The sequence below is a fragment of the Mycteria americana genome, chromosome 20 (genome assembly GCF_035582795.1).
Source record: "Mycteria americana isolate JAX WOST 10 ecotype Jacksonville Zoo and Gardens chromosome 20, USCA_MyAme_1.0, whole genome shotgun sequence".
Lineage (NCBI taxonomy): Eukaryota > Metazoa > Chordata > Aves > Ciconiiformes > Ciconiidae > Mycteria > Mycteria americana.
The window spans coordinates 5083771-5102128 of NC_134384.1; the positions used below are offsets into that span (position 1 = coordinate 5083771).

At 61.0% G+C, this 18358-nt stretch overlaps 2 protein-coding genes across 2 annotated transcripts in view; one reads left to right on the forward strand and one right to left on the reverse strand.

Annotated features, from left to right (window-relative positions):
• Nucleotides 1-11414, forward strand: part of SCUBE3 (signal peptide, CUB domain and EGF like domain containing 3) — a 37938-nt gene extending 26524 nt beyond the window's left edge. Inside the window, exons 9-23 of the mRNA XM_075521558.1 lie at nt 1354-1476; nt 3782-3898; nt 5076-5198; nt 5816-5950; nt 6291-6383; nt 6469-6585; nt 6674-6835; nt 7487-7690; nt 7793-7954; nt 8268-8435; nt 8526-8687; nt 8938-9135; nt 9601-9753; nt 9934-10013; nt 10197-11414. Coding sequence (XP_075377673.1) covers nt 1354-1476; nt 3782-3898; nt 5076-5198; nt 5816-5950; nt 6291-6383; nt 6469-6585; nt 6674-6835; nt 7487-7690; nt 7793-7954; nt 8268-8435; nt 8526-8687; nt 8938-9135; nt 9601-9753; nt 9934-10013; nt 10197-10346 — 2147 coding nt within the window. The 3' untranslated portion in view covers nt 10347-11414. The remainder of the gene's footprint in view (nt 1-1353; nt 1477-3781; nt 3899-5075; nt 5199-5815; nt 5951-6290; nt 6384-6468; nt 6586-6673; nt 6836-7486; nt 7691-7792; nt 7955-8267; nt 8436-8525; nt 8688-8937; nt 9136-9600; nt 9754-9933; nt 10014-10196) is intronic.
• Nucleotides 11415-14419: 3005 nt separating this feature from the next.
• RPL10A (ribosomal protein L10a) lies at nt 14420-18186 on the reverse strand. Its single transcript, XM_075521706.1, has 6 exons — nt 18076-18186; nt 17770-17844; nt 17581-17661; nt 17076-17224; nt 15975-16147; nt 14420-14622 (listed from the first exon to the last, which is right to left on the reverse strand). Exons 1-6 carry the CDS (start codon nt 18078-18080, stop codon nt 14452-14454), a joined length of 654 nt encoding a protein of 217 aa, XP_075377821.1. The 5' UTR covers nt 18081-18186; the 3' UTR covers nt 14420-14451.
• Nucleotides 18187-18358: the final 172 nt, after the last annotated feature.

Below are 18358 nucleotides of genomic sequence, written 5' to 3' on the forward strand. Positions count from 1 at the left end.
TCGCTCCACCCCGCTGCCTCAGTTTCCCCATGGGTAGGGGCTGGGTGCGCAGGAAACGCGCACCCGCTCTGGGAATCGGAGAGGCGCGAGTCCCTCTGTGGTCACCGTCCAGCCGGGTCCGAGCACCGTGTCCCCCTTGGGGGAGGACACCACGGGATGCTGCGTGCCGCTGCACGCTCCCGCCGGCGTCCCCGTCCCCCTGCCCCTGCAAGGGGGACCCGTCCAGACCGGTTACCCCAGCCACCCCAAACCTGCCCCCCCTCCCCGGGCAAGGGGACGCCGTGACCCCGGGGCTGGCCAGCGCCTGCGTTGTGTCTTTCGGCAGCTCCGGGAACTTGACCCCGGTTGAAAGGAAAGCCCGTCCCACCGCGAGCCGCCTGTCTACCTCCTGGCTGCTTCCAGAAACCCCCTGCCCCCCGGTATTTTATCAGGGCATCCCCCCCGCTTCTCCAATTCTGCAGTTTCCAGGAACGCGCAATAACCCACAGCCACGTCCCCTGTGTCTGGGGGTTTTATTACGGCTGCGGGCTGGTTTACGGCTCGCTCCCGCGCAGCTGTAAAAAGAAAGCCCCAGCCCCAGAGAGGCAGAGCTGCCGCCCCGGCGTTGGTGGCTGGGGGATGGAGGGATGGGGAAGGCAACTGCTTCTTCCTGGTCTCCTTACATTTTACAGGTCATTTCCTAGCAGTAAATTTTGTGATTAGCTGAAAAAGGAAAAAAAAAAAAACCCTAAAACAAAGTCCCAGCCTCTTTCCAGGTTGGTGGGGCTCTTTGCAGTTATTGGGCATCGTCATTTTTAGCTTTGATTATGGCAGGAAGGGGATGGCAAGCAGAGAGGTGAGGGTTGAGAAGTATTTATTTTGTCGAGAGGCTGTTTTTGAAGGAGGGGGTTTCCCCTCCCAGCTTGCTCTTTCTTCCTGCTGCTCCTGATCCCCAAAAGTAGCCCCTAGCCCAAACCTGTGACTCTGCAGACTCTGGTCTGGTGCTTTCCCCCAGCTGCAAGGCTCTTTCGGAGACCCTGGCTCCTGGCTCTGCTCCGGGGCATGCTGAGACCTGCAGAAATTAAAAGTTTTGAAATTAAAAGAAATTAAAAATGAAAGAAATTAAAAATTAAAACTTCCAAGGGGACTCAAGCCCAGGAGCCCCGGTGTCCCCGGTGTCCCCAGTGTCATGCATCGGCTCCCCAGATGCACCCAGATAAAACCAGCAGCCACGTTCCCCCGGTGACCGTCAGAGCCCAAAGGGTTCCCTCCGGTTGCCGGCTCCTGGTGGGGACGGTGTCCGGAGGGGAGGACCCTGCTCTCCGGACCGAGCGTCCCGGCCGGGGCTTGACACGCGTCCCCTGTCCCCCCCAGACATCGATGAGTGCCGGCTCAACAACGGCGGCTGCGACCACATCTGCAGGAACACGGTGGGCAGCTTCGAGTGCAGCTGCAAGAAGGGCTACAAGCTGCTCATCAACGAGAGGAACTGCCAAGGTAAGGGGCGGCGGGACCCTGGCACCCTGCCCTGCCCGGGGACGTCACCTCTCCCTGCTCGCCAGCATTTCTCAGCCCTCCCACGACGGCTGCGGGAGGAGCGCTGGCCCGGTTACTCATTCCTCTTTGCTTTCCTCTGGACCGCGTACATCCTTCGGGGGATTAGCGTTGGATTTGGGTTCTGGTCTGGGGCTTAGCGCTTTGATCTGCAGAGCTGGGCTGCCGTCCCAGCCCCGCTCCCGCGCTGGGGATTTCTGGGCTCTTCTCGCGGCAGAGTTAAAGCCAGCAATTAGGCAGATGCCAGGTGAAATCCTCCGGCCTTCCTCAGGGCTGGGATGATGGTCACGACGTTCCCCGCAGCCCCGTGGGCTGGGACCCGGGCACAGGGAGCATCCCTGGCAGCGAGCACGCCCCGAGCCTGGGGCCGTGGCTCTGCTCCGGAGCACCCATACCAGGGGACCGGGGACCCCAGCAGCACCCCACGTGTCCTGGGAGGGCACCCTGAGCTCAGCACCCACCCTTGTCACCTCTGGGCTTCTCCCAAGCCGCTTCGCTTTATTGCACAAAGTTTTTGCTAGCGATCCCGCGGCATCCCGACCGTAGCTCGCTGCTAAAGCACACGCACTGACGCACCAGCTGCTGCTTCCTCCCATCTCGAGAGGCTGCCGTTTCCCTGGGACGGGGGACGGGAAGAGCAGCGGGACATGTCCTGCCTTGCCTCTCCCCCTCTGCCAGCCGCCTCGTGGCACGGGCCGGATCGTGCCCTGCTCGGGGACGCGCCGTTTTTGCAAGCCCTCAAGGCAGAGCGAGGATTTCAATGGCTTTTGCAAAAGGATTCCTCCTTCCCCCCTCTGTTGGAGGGCAGGAGGGGAGGAGGAAGATGCATCCTGCTTGCTCCGGAGGGAGCTGGCTGCTCCACGCTGCTTTCCTCACCTTTTTCTCCTTGTCCCAACATCCTCCTGCACATCCCACATAAACCCAGAAGGTTTAAGCGACCCAGCAGGTCTCTGGCCTGTCCCAGGGGGAGCACGGGGCTCTGCCCCCCAAGCCCACGGCCCGGACCGGCACGGCGGGCGTGTGTGAGCCCAAGCGTTGCCTCCTGAAAGAGCGTGGCCAGGGAAGGAGGGGGCTGGCACCCTGCAGGGCCGTGACCACTTTCATCTCCGTCCAGGTTCTGCGCTCTTGGGAGTTTGACGCGAGCACAGCAATTAACTTAATGAAGCCAATGAAATGATGCTCAAACCCGCCGGGTTGGGTTCACCCGCCCGGCCAGGACCTCCCTGCCCCGGCGAGGTGCCCCACGGGGACGAGCAGACATCGCTGGCACCGTCCCCGCGGCAGGACCTGCCTGCGCAGCGTCCCTCCCTGGCACAGGGCAGGGCCCTGGCCGGGCAGCAACCGAGGGCTCCCGCAGCCCCCCCCTGCCAAGGGCACGGTGCTGGCCCCGTTTGGCCCCTTTGGGGTGCGGAGGGGCTGCAGGAGCTTGGGGCGGGGGGAGATGCTGCTCCCATATAGTGGCAGCTGGACCGGGCAAGGGGGGAGCTTGGAGGCAGGGTGGGAGCACAGGGTCCCGGAGCATCCCGGTGCTGGATCCCCGGAGCATCCCAGTGCAGGGTCCCAGAGGATCCCAGTGCTGGATCCCCAGAGCATCCCAGTGCAGGGTCCCCGAGGATCCCAGTGCTGGATCCCCAGAGAATCCCAGTGCAGGGTCCCAGAGGATCCCAGTGCAGGGTCCCTGAGGATCCCAGTGCTGGATCCCTGGAGCATACTGGTGCAGGGTCCCAGAGCATCCCAGTGCTGGATCCCCAGAGCATCCCAGTGCAGGGTCCCAGAGGATCCCAGTGCTGGATCCCCAGAGCATCCCAGTGCAGGGTCCCAGAGGATCCCAGTGCTGGATCCCCAGAGGATCCCAGTGCAGGGTCTCTGAGCATCCCAGTGCAGGGTCCCAGAGGATCCCAGTGCAGGGTCTCTGAGGATCCCAGTGCTGGATCCCTGGAGCATCCCGGTGCAGGGTCCCAGAGCATCCCAGTGCAGGGTCCCCGAGGATCCCAGTGCAGGATCCCCAGAGCATCCCAGTGCAGGATCCCCAGAGCATCCCAGTGCAGGATCCCCAGAGCATCCCAGTGCAGGGTCCCCGAGGATCCCAGTGCAGGATCCCCGGAGCATCCCAGTGCAGGGTCCCACAGCATCCCAGTGCAGCCCCCAGCTTGCTGGAGCAACTGGAGCAGCAAGGGGACAGCCCTTGTGCCGGGGGCTGCCCCTCCGCCACGCCAGCCCTCACCTCTCCCCCTTGCCTTTCCGTCAGACATCGACGAGTGCTCCTTCGACCGGACCTGCGACCACCTCTGCATCAACACCCCCGGCAGTTTCCAGTGCCTCTGCAACAAGGGCTACATGCTGTACGGGCTCACCCACTGCGGAGGTAGGGCCGGCTGGATGCCGGCAGGAGCAGCCCCTCACCCCGCCGGGTTCGGGTCCCGGGGAGGCACATGGGGCACCCAGGGGTGGGGCAGCCCCGCGGCACGGCTGCTGCGGGACCCCTGGGGATACCCCAAGGGCTCACGGGGAGGGTCGGTTCCCTGCGTACCCCGAGCTGGGGCCAGGCAGGGAGGGGGCTTGCAGCCAGACGCTGGTGTCTGCAACTTCAAACGGAGCGACAGGAACAGTTTGCGACTTGTCTGCAGCGGGAGAGAGGGAGAAATCCCCGGCATTTTTGGCAGGGAGCTGGGACGGGGTGGGAAGGGGAACATCAAAAGGGTTTGATTTAAGTTTCACAAGGCAGATAGCTCCCAAGGGCGGGGGCGTGCGGTGCCCCGGGAAGCGGAGAGGCAGATGAAACACGCTTTTGGGGGGTTGCCGGAGCGTGCCGCGGCAGCGGTGCTGTCGGCCTGGGGAGACAGCGGCACGAGGCTGGGTGCTCCGGCGCTGCCCAGCTGGTGAGGGCTGGCAACCCTCCTCCTGCTCCCAAAATACGCAGCCGGCGCGAGCCAGCGCAGCCGCCGGGATGCTCTGGGTGCGGCCCTGCAACGGAGGGGTCGCCGGCTCCCACCGATGTTCCCGAGAAGGGGGAGCCGGGCAGGGAGGGGTGTTTGGGGGGCAGCTCCATCCCTGGCCGCTCCCCACGGCCGCTCCTGCTTTGTGCCAGGCCTGGAGGATCGGACCCCTCTTTTGGGCCAGGGCGGAGGGTCCCTGCCGCAGGGAGAGGGGCCAGGGCTGCCGAGCAGCTGCCTTTTGAATTCGGCTGCTAAGTGCTTCCATGTCGGCTCTGTCTGCAGCCCCCCGCAGCTCCCCAGCCTGCCGCGGGGCCGGGGCCGGGCTCAGCCTGGGTGGGCTGCACCCGTCACCGCCTGGCCCTCGAGGACACCGGCAGTCGGGGTTTCCCTCGTCCCCGTGGGGCTGGCGTGGCTGCAGGGAGGAGACACGGCTGGAAGCGCCCTGCAGCGCGCGTCCCTCTGTCTCCAACCGGGCACGGGTCGTGCAATTTATCCATCCAAAATCACAGCCCTGAGACGATGCAGCGACTCGGTGTCAGAGCTGGGGGGTCCCGCTTGGCCCCCGCCGCTGCCCCTCGCCCACCGCCTCTCCTTTCTTCCCTGCAGACGTCGACGAATGCAGCATCAACAGGGGGGGCTGCAAATTCGGCTGCATCAACACGCCCGGCAGCTACCAGTGTACCTGTCCTGCCGGCTGCAAGCTGCACTGGAACAAAAAGGACTGTATAGGTACGTTGGGGCAGGACCCATCGCGGCCGGGGACGCTCCAGCATAGCCTGGACATCCCCCAGCCAGAGGGTCCCGATGCCCCATGGCCCCTCCATCCCTTGGGGCTGTTGGGATTAAGGGGGGGGGGGGGGAGCACAGGGGTTTTGGGGGCATCCCGGCGCGGGGGTGCTCCAGGGAAGGCTGCTTTTGGCTGGGGCCCCACGTCCATCTGGTGTGGGTCTGGATGGGAAGTACCGTAAGGTGTTGCCCTGCTCCCTCTGCCCTTGGTTGTCTCGTTGCTTTTTTGACCGTGCTCGGGGCTGGCCGTAAGCTTTTGCACCAGCAAGTGTCCCTAAAGGAGCTGTTTTCATGGCCCTGGCCGTGCCCTGGTACCCAACTGCGTCCCCTTCATCGGGGACAGGCTGCCCCCCCCCCCCCCCCCCCCCCCAAAAAAATTGAAATCCCAGCGGTCACATCTCACATCCCCAAGGAGGAGCTGGGGGTTGGGATGCTGGTCCGGGGTCCCCATGGCACCCTCTCCTCCCCACTGAATCCTCCCGTGACCCGGGAGGGTGCCGGGGTCCCTCGCGTGTCCCCGGGCTGTGCCAGCCACAGGCGTCCCTGCTTGTCGTCACCAGCCGGCGCGTGTCCCTCAGAGCTGGTGAAATGCCTGCCAGGTTCGGTGCCGCCGCGGGCCACCCTCACCTGCAACAAGATGGGCAAGAAGGACAGCTGTGCCCTCACCTGCGCCTCCAAGGCCCACTTTCTGCCAGGTACTGGTGCCGGTGCCACCGCCGGCACGGGCAGGGGAGTCCCCATTTCCCTGCATGGCCCAAACTGGGGGGGGTGGGGGGGGGAGGAGCGGCTGCACGGCCAGGGTGCAGAGCACCCACGTAGTGGCCGGGGCGAGGGAGGAAGGTGGATGCTTGCGGGGGGCTCATCGCTGGGTGTAGATCCGTGGGTTGGGTCCCAGTGCAGGATCCCCACGGCGGGGTGCTGGGCATTGTCCCCCCAAAGGTGCAGCTCTGCCTCCCTGCATCACCCCAGCAGAGCCATGGCGGGGACCGGGCAGCTGCCCCGGCATCCCCCAACTCCCCTTCCTCCTTCCCGCAGAGTCGGACAGCAGCTACACGGTGAGCTGCGGGACCCCCGTCCTGCGGCAGGGCGGCCAGCAGAGACCCGCCAACAGCAGCCAGCAGTGCCTCGGTAAGGGGGCTCCCGGGGTGCCCACGGCCACCGCCAGCCGGGCTGCCCCGTGCCAGGGTTGCTGAGCGCCCGCCTTTTCTTTTAGAGACTGTCGCTGCGCCAATCAAGCAAAAGGCTTCCTTCAAGATCAAGGATGCCAAGTGCTACCTGCACCCGCGAGCCAAGGGCAAGCAGGATGAGGCCGGGAAGGCTGGGGCACAAGGTGGGGCGTGATGGCGGGGGGGCAGCGGGGGTGCCCGTCCCCCTGGGAGGGATGGGATGGGGTCCTGACTTGTACCCCCCACGCGCAGGCGGTTCGGCACCTTGCTCCGACTGCCAGGTCGCCTTTGTCAACCTCAAGTGCGACTCATCCAAGAAGGGGAAGGGCCGCCGGGCTCGCAACTCCTCCAACAAGGAGGTGACGCGCATCACGCTGGAGTTCGAGGCGGAGATCAAGCCAGAGGAGATCACAGGTGGGCACGGCATTGGCTTGGCCCGTCTTGGGTGCAGGCAGGGGTGGTGGGACCAGAGGGATGGTGGTGGGACCAGGGGGCTGGTGGTGGGACCAGAGGGATGGTGGTGGGACCAGGGGGCTGGTGGTGAGACCAGGGGGATGGTGGTGGGACCAGGGGGCTGGTGGTGAGACCAGGGGGATGGTGGTGGGACCAGGGGGATGGTGGTGAGACTAGGGGGATGGTGGTGGGACCAGAGGGATGGTGGTGGGACCAGAGGGATGGTGGTGAGACCAGGGGGCTGGTGGTGGGACCAGGGGGCTGGTGGTGGGACCAGGGGGATGGTGGTGGGACCAGAGGGATGGTGGTGGGACCAGGGGGCTGGTGGTGGGACCAGGGGGCTGGTGGTGGGACCAGGGGGCTGGTGGTGAGACCAGGGGGCTGGTGGTGGGACCAGGGGGATGGTGCCATCCCCATGCAACAAGGAGAGCTGAACCGGTCCTCATCCCGCACCGAACTGGGATGTGCTGGGCAGCGCTTGCAGCTGAGCATTTGGGAGATGGTTTTAATCCTGCTGGGTTTCCCTCTCCATCCCTCCCTTCTCACTGCATCCCTGTTTCCCCCTGTACCCCCTTTGCCCCCCTGCACCCCCATTTCCCCCTGCATCCCCAGCCAGCTGCAACCTGCACTGCCTGCGACAGAGAGTGGAGAAAAAGCTGAAGTCGGCCATCAAAGCCCTGAAGAAATCCATCAACCAGGAGCGGTTCCTGCTCCGCTTCGCCGGGATGGAGTACGAGGTGGCAAGGAAGCTGAGCGTGGCCCCGGAGCGGCAGGAGAGCTGCGGGCCGGGCCAGCAGCGCCTGGGCGGCAAGTGTGGTAAGGAGCATCGTGGGGTGCCCGGGGTGGGGGACCGGCCGCGTCCCCCCCAGCGGTGACGTCCCCCCCGCCGCATCACTGACGTCCCCCCCTGGCTCTCAGTCAGCTGCTCGCAGGGAACCTATTACCACGGCCAGACGGAGCAGTGCGTCCCCTGCCCCGCCGGCACCTACCAGGAGAAGGAAGGGCAGCTCTCCTGTGACCTGTGTCCCCGCGGTGATGCTTTCGGACCGGTGGGAGCCACCAACATCACCGGCTGCACGGGTAAGGGGCTCACGGAGGGGCGGCGGGGGGCCGGGAGGGACACCCAGGGGATGTCCAGGGCTGGAACCTCGACCATCAGCCGTCAACCCCCATCCAGAAGAGGGGAAAGCCCTGAGCGTCCCCGGGACCCCCAGAAGTTGCCATTTTGGGCATTGTGGTGGTGAGATGGGTCTCACCAGGGGACCCCGGCGAGGGCAGCGCTTGCTCCGGATTTATTGGTGCTGCCAAGGCCGGGGGGGAGAGGAGCTGGGCATGGGGTGGGAGAGGCCGGGGCACACCGGGTGCCGGGACTGACCGATGCCTGTGCCCGCAGGTCAGTGTCCCCCCGGCCAGCACTCGGCCGATGGCTTCAAGCCCTGCCAGCCGTGTCCCCGCGGGTCCTACCAGCCCGAGGTGGGGCGGGCGCTCTGCTTCCCCTGCGGCGGGGGGCTGACCACCCGTCACGAAGGAGCCCTCTCCTTCCAGGACTGCGACACCAAAGGTAGGTTGGAGCCGGTCCCCGAGGAGAGGGGCACCCAGCGGGGCCGAGCCGGCGGCTGACGCAGCCCCCTTTGCTCCCTGACCCCCCCAGTCCAGTGCTCCCCCGGGCATTACTACAACACGAGCGTCCACCGCTGCATCCGCTGCGCCGTGGGCACCTACCAGCCAGATTTTCGGCAGAATTACTGCATCGCCTGTCCCGGCAACACCACCACCGACTTCGACGGCTCCACCTCCGTGTCCCAGTGCAAAAGTAGGCGAGCTGGGGTGCGATGGAGGGGGGGACAGGCATGGCGTGAACTGGAGTCCTTCCTCAAAATCATTTAAAAATCCCTTAAAATAGAGTTTTGGGTCGTTTCTGTGCTTTCTGCATGCAGGCAGGCATGGGGGTATGCACTGAGCAGTGCTAATAGAGAACTTCCCCCCCCTTGCCCAGTAAACCCACCCCATCCCAGTGCCCGTGCCACTGGTTCCCAGCTGAACCGGCTCTCCGTGCCTTGCAGACCGGCAGTGCGGGGGGGAGCTGGGCGAATACACGGGCTACATCGAGTCCCCCAACTACCCGGGGAATTACCCCGCCAACGTCGAGTGCACCTGGAACATCAACCCGCCGCCCAAGCGCAAGATCCTCATCGTGGTGCCGGAGATCTTCCTCCCCTCCGAGGACGAGTGCGGCGACGTCTTGGTCATGCGGAAAAACTGTAGGTAACCGAGCGTGCCGCGGCGCTCACGGGAGAAGCCGGGGGAGGAGAAGGCTGGGGTTTGGCAGAGCTGCCTCGTGCAAAGGGAGAAAGCCGCGTCCCCGGGCGGCAGGAGGGGATTTTGGGGAACTGGGTGAGCGGGGGGATCGGCGTCGCCCCGCCGCCCCGGTGTCTTGCTAGATCAGGGGGACGTGCATGCGCTAAGTGTGGGCTGGGTTGCACGCCTGGGTCTCAGCGCTTCGTTTTTGGGGTAAAAAGCCCTGTTTGGAGCTTTCCAGAGCAAAGAAGGAATAACAACATCCCCGGTGTGTAACGTGAGGGTTGGGTGGGGGCTCAGCCTCGCCGAACACGGACAATCCCCATCCCTGGTGCCCCCTTCACCATGAGCATTTAAGCGCGGTAAAGCCGGGGGTAGCTCCGCTGACGGGCAGCCGGCATCACACGTCCCCTCGCCGTTCCCTGCAGCGTCGCCGTCCTCCATCACCACCTACGAGACGTGCCAGACCTACGAGAGGCCCATCGCCTTCACCGCCCGCTCTCGGAAACTGTGGATCAACTTCAAAACCAGCGAAGCCAACAGCGCCCGGGGCTTCCAGATCCCCTACGTCACCTACGACGGTGAGCGCGGAGGGACGCAATCCCGGCACGCCGGTGCCTCCCTGCCCGCTTTGGTAGCCGGGTCACCCCAATTCACACCTCCCAAGTATTTGGGGGGAGCAGACACAGGGATGGGGACCGGAGGTTTGGGAACAAGTGACGGCTCATGCTCTGCCCGTGTTTTTTGGCTGGGTGTTGCAGAGGACTACGAGCAGCTGGTGGAGGACATCGTGCGGGACGGCAGGCTCTACGCCTCTGAAAACCACCAGGAGATCCTCAAGGTGAGCGTGTCCCCACCAGGTCCTCGCTGCCCCGGGCTCCGGGGGCTGCTGGCATGCAGGAGCACCCTTCCCCCCGGGTGTGCTCCCATCCCCTCCCTGCGCTCGTGGCTTCGGTTTGGAGCCGCAGGGGGAGCACGGGGTAGGATGGTGACCCCCCCCCCCTCCATCTTGGCTTCCCCGCAGGACAAGAAGCTCATCAAAGCTTTCTTCGACGTGCTGGCGCACCCCCAGAACTACTTCAAGTACACGGAGAAACACAAGGAGATGCTGCCCCGCTCCTTCATCAAACTCCTCCGCTCCAAAGTCTCCAGCTTCCTCCGGCCTTACAAATAGCCCCCCGCGCCCCCGCCGGCCCCGGGCCACCCCACAGCCAAGGAAAACCTCTTCTCCCTTCCTTCTCCTTTCCGATTTCCTCCTTCCTCCGCTCGGCTCCAGCAGGACCGCCACCTCTCGCCCCGCAGACGTACCCCCACGATTTCTCCGCCGGTCCCCGCAGAGCCGTGCCCCTGGCCGGGGGGGGATGCTCCGGTCTCATCCAGCCGCCGGCGAAGGCGCTCCTCTCTTCCGAAGCAGCTTCTTCGTTTTAGGAAACCGAAGCACCGGTCCTTTCGCCAGCCTCTGTCCTCCCTTTGGTTTCCTTTATGCCAGGTCTGTCCCCGTTCCCCAGTGCCACCGGCAGCCCGGGACATCGCGGGGGGGTCATCGTCCTTCCAGCCCATGGGGCTGGCACCGGCTGCAGCCCCACCGAGCTCTTCCGCAGAGGATGGCAAGAAGGTAACGCCGTATTTATCGCAGCGCCTGGGTCGTGGGTGTCGGCATCGCTTTGCAGAGATCGGGGGAAAAGAATTTTAAAAAAGCATACTTGATTAAAAAGAAAATTCAAAGGAGAGATCGGCAAAGCGCGCCAGCGAACGGCAACCATGGTGGCTCCGGTGGCCGTCCTGCCAGAGAGCCGCGCTGGCGCTGGGAGGAAAGCACAGCCAAGCCACGTTCCCGGAGAACAATGTCTGGCTGCACGGGAGCAAACAGGGAGCAAAGGAGAAGGTCTTTCAGCCGGGTTCGGGTTTTTTTTTTCCCCCCCACCCCAGACACTTGTGCCAAGAAACCAGACTTTCTTACAAGCTCTGCCAAAGAGTAACTCGGAAAAAAAGCAAGCTTTGTGAAGAGCAGGAGTAAATGTTTGTGCACTAGGATATCCTCCTTTCTACCTTTTTCATATGTATTAAGTGCAATCATTTGAGTCTTCTTTATATTATTTAGAGGGAAGTGTTTTTTTTCTACTAGAAACGACAATATTTATACCTGCCTGAGAAATGAGAATGTGCGTTTGTAACAAAACAAACCAAAAAAAAAAAACCCACCAAAAAACCACCCACCCAAAGCAAACCCAGCCCTGGGCTGCCGCTGACCGGCGGGATGCCGTTTTCAGGCCTTGCAACCTTTTCTGCCGTGTTTGTCCCCGATAAAAACCCCTGTTCGGGGGGGAGACGGGGCCTCTCCTGCTCGGCGTGTGATGGGGTGAGTTTTTGCAGGGGGTTTGAGGCGTCTCGGTCCGTCCGCGGAGGAGATGGAGCGGCTGGGGTGGCTGCGTGCTTGCAGCCCATCCGCCGCGGTCTGTGGGTTGGTCAACCCCGTTGCGAGGAGGATGCAAAACTCGGCCCCATCACCCTCTTGTCGCAAACCGTTTTGCTTCCCTACAGGGGCTCAGGGACGAGGCGAGACCCGGGGGCGACCGGGGCCAGGTCCCGAGGCAGGGTCGCGCTGGGAGGAGAGGGGAGCTGCCCCTCCGCTCAGCCCCAAAATCTCTCCCCCAGGTATGAAGATCCCTGGAGGGAGAGGCATCCCTCCCTGGCTCTGGGGAAGCTTCGTTGCTTCCAAGTCCCTTCAGATGCTTTTGGCTCCAGCCCTCTCCACGTGCTCATCCTGCCGGGATGCTGCGGGAGCTCAGGGCATGGATCCCGGGGGGGGGGGGACCCCGTCCTGCCACCCCCCCTTTCACCACCGCCTGCCTTCCCCCAGCTTCGAACAGGCACGGCTGGGGACGATGGCCAGGTGGACGTCACCGTTGGGTTTGTCCCCCAGCATCTTCACGCGGCCAGACAGGACCCCTGGGGACAGGAGACCGCTGCCACCAGTCACCCCTCTTCCTCCTCCCCAAGCCTCGCTCCCTTTCCAGCCCTGCAACCGGCTCTCAGCTGTCACCTCCCCACACCTTCATCCCCATCTTCATCCTCTCAAAGACCTGGAGCTACCAGGACTAAATGTGGTCGGCTTGCCTACAGCTTTCCCGTTGGCAGTTCCCCTCCCATCCCCGCTTGTCTCTTGCTCTCCCCTCGACCACATCTGGGGCGAGCCCTGCTCTTAATGAACAATTATTTATTGCCCTACACGTCCCCCCGGGTCAGTCCTTGCCAAAACGGGGAGGCAGCTGCTCGCCCGTGTTTTCCCTCCTCAACCCGTGCTGCTCCAGCACCCCGAGAGCTTCTTCTGGGCTCTCTTAGGGGCTGCGGGCCGGGTGAGCGCTGGCAAAGGGGGCCGAGGTTTGTCCCCAAGATGCGTCGGTTGGAAAAGTCTGTCCTGATTCATCCCAGCTGTGGATTTACCCCTCCTGCCGCCCAGCTCCCAGCCTGTTTGGAAGCTCAACATCTGTGGGCTGAGCTGTTTGTCACTTGGTTGGTGTCTGAAAGCAGCTGCTTTGATGCACAAAAGCTGTTGTAGGGATTTGGAGGGGTTTTTGTTTTTTTTTTTTTTATTGCTCTGGGGCAGTCGCAGCAGAGCGGTGACCGTTGAAAGGGTCTTTCATATTTAGAAGAAGGAAAAAAAAAAAAAAAACAACAGCAAAAATAAAAACAACCTGGCAATGACTAACCCCGCTGCGGTGGCCCCGGTGCGACGCAGCCGCTCGTGCTCACAGAGGAGTTTATTAATTCTTTGTGATTTAACGGCGGGGTTGCTGTCGCTCTGACTCTGCTGGGACTGCGGCTCCCGGAGCCTTGGGGTGTCCTGGTTGCCACCGCTGTCACTGCACCGGCCACCTCCGCTCCCCTAAAGCCATTTTGGAAGGGCGAGCTGGGCAGCACCTCCTCCTGTAATGGCCAAAGACACCTGATAACATCTCCTCCCCCTCCTTTCACCAAATATCTGAAATAAACCCCCCCAAAAAGTCCATGGGGCCACCAGACCCCCCCCACTGCAGTTCAGTCCCTCTCTTCACCCACACCCATGACCCAGAAAAGGTTTGAAAGGTTGAAAACCGCATCATCAGCCACCTCGGATGTATTGAATGTTTCGACGCGGTGAACAGAAATCAGGGTTGTTGGTTTTTTGGGTTTTTTTTTTTTTTTTTCATGTTGGAATATTTATATCTGCCTTTTGCAGCAGGCCACGACTTACCATCTCCAGCAAAAACGATTAAAATAATGAGAAAGATGTAGTTCATGAAGTTATTTGCACTTGATTAAAAGAAAAAAAAATGTATCTGAACTTTGTAAAAAGAAATGTTTGCATTTTGTATTGTCTTTTTTTAATTATTAAATGGAATTTCTTGGTGTTGTGTTGATCTTTCAAAAACTGGCTCTGACGCTTATTTTAAAGGTTTCTAACAGCAGGATCCAAAGCTATTTTCATTGTTTTGTTCCCTCAGATGCTAAGACAAGCTCTTTTCAAGGGCATAGGGGTTTTTTTTGGTCCCCCAGAAGCTTAAATCCTACACATTTCCATAAGCTCGCCAGTCATTACACAATGTATTTATTTATATACATTAATTAGATGCAACGTATCTCATTTTTAGCCCAGAACATGGAGAGCTGGACAGGGACTAGCTCAGAGGGAAGCAGAGGGGACGGAAAACAGTCTTCACCTTGGCCCCAATCCCCTTGCTGAGCTGCAGCTCCCACCCCACGCCCCCCCCCCATTCCTCTACATCATGGGTAACTGGGACCAGCTGGAAGACATCCACGAAGTCCTTATGAGCAGGGCAGGACCCCGTGGCCCCAGTCATTGGTCACTGCAGGGGCAGCAGAAGCCCATAAATGCGAGTGCCCCCCCCAGCTCTGCACACAGGATGGCTTCAGGCGACCGCAGCACAAGGTAAGGGTTCCCCTCTGCGGGCGAGCTGGGGGATTTTGGGGCTACAGCACCTCTGAGCAGCTGTACCTGCGCTGCACACCCTCAGCTGTGGTACCCACCTCCGTTTGCTTGTTGTGGATGCAAGCAGAGCTGTTCCCCCCCATCCCCACCCTGCTCTGAAAGCAGGATGATGAGGCTCCTTCCCCCAAAAGCTCCGATACTCCGCTTGCATTCACCTCCCTATCAGCTCAGCACAGCGTTTCTCGCTACAAGGAAGCGAGCAGCTCTTCAGCAAACCCTTCCCAACAAGCTTGGGAGGAACACAACCAACACACAGCTGTAGGTGTCCTAAAAGTTTATTGCTGCCCAATTAGTACAGGCGCTGGGGCTTCCCCATGGTGCTCTTGATATACAAAGCACGCACGTTCTGCCAGTTCTTCTTCAGCAAGGACACCAGAAAGTTGATGGCCAGGTGGATGTTGTAGACGAGCTCATCTTCTGTCATCTTCACGTGACCGACGGCCACAGCCAGACAGAGCACCTGGGGGACACGGACACCAGGGTCACTCATACAGGTAGAGGTTTTGGGGGGGAAAAAATCAAAGATTACAGCTCAGTGACTGACAAAACAGCCTAGCACTGATCTAAACTCATCAGGGTATCAAATTATCTCATGTTCTGTCAGCTGGACACAACTTCTCCAGCTTATCCACGGGTGTTTCCACAGAGCTCTTTATATTTGGCATGTGGCTCCCATGAACATGTCTGGTAGCATCTGGATGCCATCCCTGAACAACAGCTTGGGTAGGTCTGGCTTCCTCAGAGCACAAAGGTGACTCAGGAGACGGGGAAAGCGGGAAGGACGCGCAACAAGCTGTGCTGGAGCAGGAGGAGACCTCTGGTTTACACTCCGCTCCCACACCCCGCTCATTAGGCAGCGTTGGCATGTGCCCTGCAAACCGCTAACCCGGCGCAGTACAGACGATTAGCTCCAAAGTTCACTGCTAAGCATGGCGCCAGCTTCACTTTTTGTTTTGGGCACCAGCCACCAGCCTTTTCTTTCTGCACATAAGACACAGAGAGGCCAAGCCTCTGCCTGCCAGCCTCGCTGAGAAGCTTGTAAGTCAATGTTCCCCACAAGCTGAAGACAAAAGGATTTACGAGCGAGCTGACAGGCTAAGTGTCAGGACATCATTAGCTCAGTTACTTAAAATGCTCCAGCATTTGCAAACTATCACATTTGCTGTGTCCTCCCAGTTGTTGTGCCCCCAGGCCCAGATCAGCTGGAGTCCAAGGATGCACCTCAGCTAGCAGAGCTGTTAATTCTGAGTAATACCCGTGAGTCACGTTTAGACTGCCAACGTGAGATTAAAATGCCCGAACAGGGTTATTTTGGTTTTAGGCAGTCAGCTCGCCTTGGTATCTCTTGACAGCAAGAGCAGACATCCGCAGAGCTGCTCCAAAGTTCGCTTGCAGAGTCAAGTCCCAAACTCGCCGCTGGCAAAGCACCGCTGCGTGCACAGACCCACGGGGGCATGCCTGGCCGGGGACCCCACCCTGCAAGTGTCACCCACTTACTGTAAGAAGCGTTAATTATGACTGATTGCGCTCAGCATTGAAACATCAAGATCATCTCCTAATCATTTGCTCTAAGATCTTTCCACCGCAGATAAATTACTCCTCCTTTCCAGCCAGCAGCTGACTGCCCCGGGTACGGCCTCCCTTCGCTGCAGAGGAGAAGCACTGGCTGCTTCTCACCGGCTGCTGTTTTAGGAAGATGCTCGATGGACACCTACAGCCCAGACCGCAGATCGCAGCCACGTACAAGTGACCACCCGTGACAAATAACCCTCAAGTATGTGGCTGCCTTGGAGAGGAAAAGCCCTGCTTTACCTTCTTCATCTGAAATTTGATGGTAGATTTGACCTCGTCAACTTTGGCCACCAGGTTCTCATTGTGAGTGAGAAGAGAAGGGAATTTGCCGGCTTTGTTCAGACCTGGACCCAGGATTCGAGGAATCTGCTTGATCAAGGACTCGGAAGCCAGGAAGGCATCATACTTCTTAGCTGTGAGGAGAGAACCAATGTAGGTAAGGTCGGGCTCTCAGCTCCTACACCGAGCTTTGGAACTAACAGCTCAACTGAGGCTGCGCTGCTCCATTTCCCTCACATGGGCATTTTCATGTTCCCAGAGCCCTGACTAGCTGAAACTAAGCTGAAATCACACCAGCCAAGCCTGCCAGCACTCAGCTCCTCATCCTGACGGCAGTCCCGCACTCTTACTGTACGTAGTTCGTTTCCCTGAAGCATTTGGTGAGCCACAGGTGACCAACGTTGAACTCCAAGCTCTACCAGGAGCCTCCTACTGCAGCCTGTGCACGTGTGGACGGATGGATCGCACACCTCGGAGAGGTTTAGCTAGCAGCCATGGTATCCTATGTCATTTCCTAACTACATATGGTTCCATGGCTAATTATGGATTGAGTGGGAAGTTTTTTCTTGTTTGCTTAAGATATGTATCAAAATGACTTTGACTTTGCAGGGAGTTAAGGGTTTTATCTCTTATCAAGTGAAAATAAGCAAATTTCCTTCTGTTCATTTAAGTACTGCAGGACTAAATCAAGCTTTCGCCTCCAGCTTTACTCGGCTTTTGCTGCACTCCAGCTCCCTGACTGGGCCAGTGAGGAACACCAGCGAAGGGTGAAGCTTTCAGGGAGACAGCAGTAATTTCCCCATATCCCTTCCTTCCGGAGGAGCGCAATCAACCTCACTCCTGGAGGGCTGACCTGTCAGACCTTCTGCACTCCTAACAGGTTGTCTGCTTTTCTGAGTAGTTTCTAGACAGATTTCTGTACTTCAGGTTGACTCTGGTCAGCTTTCTATTCCCTGCACTTAACCACAGCATGGAAATCTGAGCACAGGGAAAACTGTCCTGCTTACCCAGCCCTCCCAAGTTAGCCAGGGTACTCGGAGCCTGATCCACACCACCACTCACCCAGCTTCTTCACCAGCTTCTTGTTTTTGTTGAGTTTCTTCAGCGCTTCTATGTCCATGTGAGGGATGTCAACCGCTTTGGCCTCATCGCAGTGCTGCTGGTCCCCCAGCAGGCAGACCGAGAACTTGGGCCGTGGAGTCGACTTCAGCCTGGGGACAGAAGGTCCGAATTACTACGAACCGCCAGCGCCACGCACGCTTCCATGGGAGCCATCACGGAGGTACCTTACCGCAGCGCCTGGGAATCTTCCTCCACAGCTTCTAACCTGCCTTCTCCAGCAGGTCGGTGGGGACAGCACAGGGGCCTCCCACACCTCCCCTCATGTTTTAAGACCCAGGGTAGGGGTCCGTCCAGCCGCACCCGTTTAGCTGGGGCGGTCTGAACTACCCGAGCGGTTCAGCGCTGCGTCCTCCCGCCGCGGCAGCCGGCCCGCCCCGGGGCAGGGCCCGGTGGCAGAGGGGGGAGCGCAGGCCGAAGGCTGGGTGGGAGCAAGAGGATGCCGAACCTGACGGTGCCGGAGAACCGCTTGTCTTTCTGCGGGTCGTAGTTCTTCAGGCTGATCTGCAGCTCCACCGTCTCCACAAACCTGAGGGAAGGGAGAGGGAAGCGGCGCAGGTGAGGGCCCAGCCGGGCCGGGAGGGGAGCGAGACCCCGGCCAAGCGCCGGGACCTCTGCCATGGCGCAGGGCTCTTACTTGCGCTTCTTGGTCTTGCTGCCCTGCAGCACCTCCTTCACCGCCTCGTACAGGGTGTCGCGGGAGACCTTGCTGCTGCGGGGGGGGGAAAGACAACGCGGGCTCAGGGCTTACCCCGCCTGGGCCTCCTGCAGGCCGCGGAGAGGGGGGACAAGCGCCCCGAGCCCGGCCCGGCCCATCCGCGCTCCCCCTCGGCCGTCCCCCGCGATCGGCCCCCGCCGCCCGCACCCCGGCAACAGCCCGGACCGCCCCGCGGCCGCCGGCAGCGGCGGATGGCGGCGGATGGCGCGGCGGGCCGGCACCCACCTCATGGCGGCGGCTGCTCGGGACCGAAAGGGCGGGGCCGCGCCCCGCGCGCTATAAATAGGGGAGGAGCTCGCGAGACTCGGCCGCGAGGCGCGGCGCCATGCTGGGAGTGGCGAAGTGTGGCTCTGTGTGACCGCCATGCTGGGAGTGGCGGAGAGTGGCACGGTGTGGCCGCCATGCTGGGAGTGGCACGGTAAGACCGCCATGCTGGGAGTGGCACGGTAAGACCGCCATGCTGGGAGTGGTAGAGCGTAGTATGGTATGGCCGCCATGCTGGGAGTGG